At 34.2% G+C, this 6061-nt stretch overlaps 1 protein-coding gene across 1 annotated transcript; it reads left to right on the top strand.

Annotated features, from left to right (window-relative positions):
* Positions 1 to 215: 215 nt before the first annotated feature.
* Positions 216 to 2604, top strand: LOC149220277 (purple acid phosphatase 18-like). The gene is made up of 6 exons (XM_089384739.1): positions 216 to 471; positions 548 to 839; positions 956 to 1335; positions 1543 to 1731; positions 1832 to 1920; positions 2077 to 2604. Exons 1-6 carry the CDS (start codon positions 307 to 309, stop codon positions 2255 to 2257), a joined length of 1296 nt encoding a protein of 431 aa, XP_089240865.1. The 5' UTR covers positions 216 to 306; the 3' UTR covers positions 2258 to 2604.
* Positions 2605 to 6061: the final 3457 nt, after the last annotated feature.

Raw genomic sequence — 6061 nt, 5'->3', positions numbered from 1 at the left:
ATGATGGCGTTAAAATAAAATTCTAAGATAAACAAGTGGGTGTGGGTGCAACAGTCGTGATCTTTGGGAATCGTGATGTTCTCATATACGCGTTCCGCTGGAATATTCCCAATACCGACTTACCCCATTATCCCACTGGATACGACAGTATATACTCCTCTGCCGACCTAACCCATTATCCCACTGGATACGATACTGTATATACTCCTCTGCCGACTTCGTCCCTATATTGAGTCGATCTAGAAAGATCACATCAAATAACATAACCGCCCCTTTATTCTACTCTCTGTGTTTTGGGCCAGAAAAATGGGCGCTTTTCCAGTATACAGAATGAATCTGCGTTCAGTGGATTTTTGTTTACTGTGTATTCTGTTCTTTGTATCACATTCATTTGGATCTTATGTGCGGCCTCCTCCTCGATCAACATTATCACTTCCTTTCGACACAAAGACCTCATCAGATCCTCAACAGGTATGATTTAAACAATATCAATAACATTACTTGCAGGTATTAAGAAAACATTTATAGTTTTTCCTTTGTTTTGCAGGTTCACATTTCTCTTTCAGGGAGTAATCATATGAGAATCTCTTGGATGACAAGCGATGACACTGTAAGCTCAATAGTTGAGTATGGAACCTCTTCCGGAAAATACACATCTTCTGCAAAAGGGGAAAATACTAATTATCGTTATCTGCTCTACAAATCTGCAAACGTCCACCATGTTGTAGTTGGACCGCTTGAAGCTGGTACTATCTATTACTATCGATGTGGAGGAAATAGCCCAGAGTATTCCTTCAAAACACCACCAGCCCAGCTTCCTATAGCGTTTGCAGTTGTGGGTAAGTTTCAGAAAAACCCATTTTAATATGATAAGGTCTATATCTGGTTTTTTCACCTACCCTATTCATCCCCGCTTGGGTATTATTGGAATGTTAATTATGGGTTTGTTGTACAGGCGACTTGGGACAGACGGGATGGACGAATTCCACCCTGCAGCATGTGCAGCAGATGAATTACGATGTGCTTCTTTTGCCCGGGGATCTTTCATATGCTGATTACAAGCAGCCTCTATGGGACTCCTTCGGCAGGCTTGTCGAACCACTGGCTAGATCCAGACCATGGATGGTCACGCAAGGAAATCATGAGATCGAGAAGATCCCCTTACTCGTTAGCAAACCATTCAAAGCCTACAATGCACGCTGGAAAATGCCATATCAAGAAAGTGGCTCCCCTTCAAACCTCTTTTATTCCTTTGAGGTTGCAGGAGCACATATATTGATGCTGGGCTCCTACGCAGAATTTGGGACAGATTCCGACCAATACAATTGGCTTCAGGTGGGGATCCGATTTCACCTAATTGCTCATTGATTTTTATAGCTTCTGTGGGTTAATCGCTACAATCTAGTCATTATAAACACTTCATGGCATAACAAAATTCTAGGTCGCAAAAATAAATATCGAACATCTTATTCAAACTACTCGATGAACCCTATTCCATTAAATAGTCCTACACGAATAAATATTCGTTTCTTGTGAAAACAGGAAGACTTATCCCGAGTAAACAGGCGGCAGACTCCGTGGCTTATTGCTCTGATCCATGCACCCTGGTATAACACAAATACCGCTCATCAGGGTGAGGGTGATGACATGAAGGAAGCCATGGAACAACTGCTTCATGACGCAAAAGTCGACATTGTTTTTGCTGGCCATGTTCATGCTTATGAACGCTTTGTAAGTTCCCATCACAAATTCTTTCCAATTTTCTCAAGTATTAAGTTCTATGAAACCCTGAATGCTCGATCATAGGCTAACTATGCATTGGATGTTTCAGACCCGCGTATTTAAGAATCAAGCCAACCCATGTGGATCTGTGCATATCACTATAGGAGACGGAGGGAATCGAGAAGGCCTTGCTTCAGAGTATTCGCCTTTTTAATTTAGATTAATATTGAATTGGAAGTGCAAATGGGCTAAAAATTAAGTTAATCATGGTTTAGTTAAGTTTTTCAGTTGAATGGGAAGCATATATTGTTTAGGAAATAAACTAATTAATTATTCTAATGAAAATGATCACAGATATGAGGATCCGCAATCTGGTTTGTCAGTATTTCGTGAAGCAAGCTTTGGACACGGTGAATTTGTGATCTACAACGCAACGCATGCACATTGGACATGGCACCGTAACCAGGATGACCAGCCAGTTGTTTCGGACGAGCTTTGGATACACAGCCTCGTGGGTGTTTCTAGCGGCTGTTGAGAGGCTGGTTGTGGGTGCTCAGATATCAAGGAAAAGCGACAGATAGAGACAATGACAGGAAAGCTGCTTTAGATAGTCAAGCACCTAAGATATCGATGCCTATGTATGAACCGTTGGGCAATTACGTGAAGGAATCTATCTAAACCTATAATGAACCTACCGTTTTGTCAATGACCTATTTCTTTTTTTTCGCCGAGGGTGGAGCGGAGATTTTTGTCCGGCTTCACCAAAAGCTTTATATTTCGGCGCCTTCACGTGAAGGTAGGTCCCAATGTACATCAAGAATATTTTTTGCTTCTCTCTCTTTTAATATGCCCAAAGCACTTGTATGGGTTTGGTTACTTCTACCAATCCCTCTCCCATGTTTTTTCATATGTGGAGAATTGAAAGTTGGGAGTCAAATTCTAACTTTCATCTCTAAATTTTATGCTTACGTTTTTAATAAATACATATTTAATGCATCAAATTCATTTAAATAAAAAATTTAAGTTGATTGTCTACTGGACTGTATTGATAAGTTTATTATGGATAACGATTTGATAAATATATATTTAACGAATTATTTTTTTAAGAGAAATATATTTTAATGAATTAGAGTTGAAATATTTTGGTTAAATTTTAATCTTTGTTGTTTAGAATGAGTTTTTGATTGTATATATAGTTTCAATACTCTAAAAAAAATCTGAAGTATTTAGATTATGGACATTCAACAATTTAAATCTATAATTTTAAATAAGAATAACTTTAGAGTATTTGGATTGTGGACATTTAACACTTCAAACCTATAATTTTAAGAAATTCTTACTAAATTTTAGACAAATTAAATTGGAAAATATACTTTAAAAACTCTTTCAAACATCTATGTTAAAAAAAATTGTTAAAGAGCTAAATTTAATAAACAATTTAGAATAAATAACTTAACTTAGTGTAATTTTTCATTAGTTGATTTGCTATATAAAACTTTTTTTTATTCAATTATTGTACAACTCAATTCAACCAAAAAGCATATGTGGGTTGTAATGCAATATTCATTCAAATTTTGAATACTAGTGAATATTCATGCCAAAAATGTAATATTTGATGATTAGGTGTGATATTATTTTTTGGAATATATGGAAGTGTATTTTTACTTTCCGTTTCTTTATTTTAAAATGTTGGGTATATTTATTTAAATCTAATTTTACAAATGTGTAAAAAAGAATTGTTTAACATTTATTGGTGTCATTAATTAAATGATTGATAAATATTTATAAGTATCAATTTATAGTAAGTATAATTATTTATATTTGAAGATGAGGGTGAGTATATTTATTTAAATCAAATTTTGTAATATTCCTATAAATTGCATTTACGTTGACATTCACAATAGAGAATATTATTTTTATCATGTTAACAAAATGGTTGAAAACAAGAACTATTATGATTTAGTTGTGCAGTAATTTGAATCAAATAAAGAAAATGATAATTCAATGAGAAAAATGTGGAAAAATGACAATTTTCATCTTTAAATTCATTCATAAACTCCAAAAACAAATTTTCATCTTTAAATTCATTCATAAACTGGAAAAAGGACTTTCATCTTCATTTCATCATGTGAAGTCGAGGCATTGATCATCACAACTTTGGTGAGGAACATTGTGGCTCCAATGAAATGTATCCATGAACATGAGGTATGCACATGAGACTTCATGGTTATTGCACACAAAAGATAAGTAACCTTGACTTCTTTGGAAAAAATTGCAAATGTTTTGTGCAAAGAATGATAGGTTAGTTTATTAATTTGAAATATTGCTCTAGACTCTTGGTGTAAGGGAATTAATTATTTCATAGGAAAGTTCTGCATGGTTTCTATGCAATAATTTTCTAAAAACGTGCATGCAAACTTTACATATTAAAAACAAAGAAACCATGTTATTTTATTAAAAAACTATATTGTGGGGATGTTGTTACTCTTGAAAAGATAATGCATGTGAATCCTGCAAACAAAAATATTGAAGAAGTCATACTACTTTTCATAAAGAATTCATGGGAACTTTCCATCGTAAAAGATAAAGAAACTATATTACTTTCATGAAAAAAATTGCATGGTAAAAGATAAAGAAATCATATGACTTTATTGAAAGAAAAATTGCATGGTAAAAGTTAAGTTAGGAATGTTGTTTTGCATGGTAAAATATAAGTGAGGGATGATGTTTTCTTGGAAAGAAAACACACTGGAAACCTGAACACAAAAAGATTAAGCATACTCACTCATACCCAACCCAGTTACACTCTGGTCTTATTTGTATGGTTTTTCTCCTTCCTTTAGTGGTTTGTTTGAGAGGGTGACTGTGGCCCCACATCCTTAACTTCATTGGCCAGTGGGATAAGGTTGTGGAAGATGTTGGAACCAGGAACAACGAAGCGGCTCCTTACGGGAGAAACCCTCCTATGAATGGAGGTGGCCCAAAAGCCTAGACTAGAAATTATGACAGAAAATTAGATTATTAATTCCCTTGGAGATATTAGCATGATTCCTATAGAATCTTGATAGGAATATGTACAAAATAATAATATCCATTATATTAGGAATTATTGAAATAAATTCCTATGTTAAGTCTTGAAAAGAAATATTAATTACATGCATCATTGTATTAGATTTTGAAGTGAAATCTCTTTTCATACATTATCAGATTCTTGGAAAAGAGAAAAGTTAATTAGATTAGTTTTGTTAAATAATGAATCCATAGAGGTGAGGATAGTTTTAGAAGAGGAGGAATGACCTGTTATAGAGTTTTGTGAACCCAACGTTTTGGACTGCCAAGTGAGTCCATCATCAGGGGATGCGTCTATGATAATATCTATTGACGCATCCCCTAATGATGGAATCACTTGGTAGTCTGAAACGTTGGGTTCACAAAACTCTATAACAGGTCATTCCTCCTCTTCTAAAAATAGATTAATTTTCTTGGAAATGTTTTGATGAATCTGTATGCATATATTACCCATGTTTATTTAAATACTACAAGGATTTCAGTGCAGAGAGACATGCATAGGAGTTTTGTGCATGAATTGGTGAAATTGTTTTCTTAAAACATGCATATGAATCCCGTTCATACAATAACATGAACACATGTCTGTTTCTTAAAAGGTTTCTTAGCTTTCTTTACGTATTTTCATGCACCAAAAGTAATAGTTAAAGGGCTAGTTCTTTTGATAAAGTTTATGTAATTCACATGCACGAAGATCATAACTGATGTGTTAGTTTCCTTTAAAGGAATGTCTGGATAGTTGTAGTGATTTGTCTTGCAAGAATGTGGGCTTATGTGAGGGGAATATTACTTAATGTGGTATTTGTTTATAGAAATGCATTGATGGTTATACGATTATCACTAATTCATATGCAACATTGAAGGAAGCATGTTGCAATATTTTATTTGCATTTCATGAATGTACATGAATAGATGGTGAAGCACCACTAGTATATATTTATGAATTGGTTTGATTAATAATTGATTTAGTCGTGATATCAAATGTTGTTGGCAATAACAGTTGCAAGAAAAGGCTACGACATATAAAGATGGATTAAGTTACCGTTATAGCAGGAATTAAGTTAGTGATATATGCAAATTGAAGGAATGTTGGTTGTAGGATAATCCACTGATGGCAAGAATCAGGCCCTAAAAACACAATGTTGAACGATTTGTGGGTAAATGATATCATGATGATTGTAATAGCTTATAACAAGTTTTGTTGTTTTTGAGATGATATTATTTTTATTTTATAACAATGTTCAATGGATGGACCCCCTTATAACTGTTAGGA

This window comes from Pinus tabuliformis, chromosome Q, assembly GCF_031772625.1.
Source record: "Pinus tabuliformis cultivar Carrire ecotype Pingquan chromosome Q, CPIR1, whole genome shotgun sequence".
NCBI lineage: Eukaryota > Viridiplantae > Streptophyta > Pinopsida > Pinales > Pinaceae > Pinus > Pinus tabuliformis.
Note: the sequence above shows the minus strand (reverse complement) of the source record. Positions and strands in the feature narration are given on the sequence as shown.

Bases quoted from the DNA above. Each gene is read 5' to 3' on its own strand.
- LOC149220277 (XM_089384739.1), top strand. From the start codon at position 307: ATGGGCGCTTTTCCAGTATACAGAATGAATCTGCGTTCAGTGGATTTT. The intron at 1,336-1,542 runs GTGGGGATCCGA...TTGTGAAAACAG, and splicing joins ACCAATACAATTGGCTTCAG to GAAGACTTATCCCGAGTAAA. The intron at 1,921-2,076 runs GTATTCGCCTTT...AAATGATCACAG, and splicing joins CGAGAAGGCCTTGCTTCAGA to ATATGAGGATCCGCAATCTG.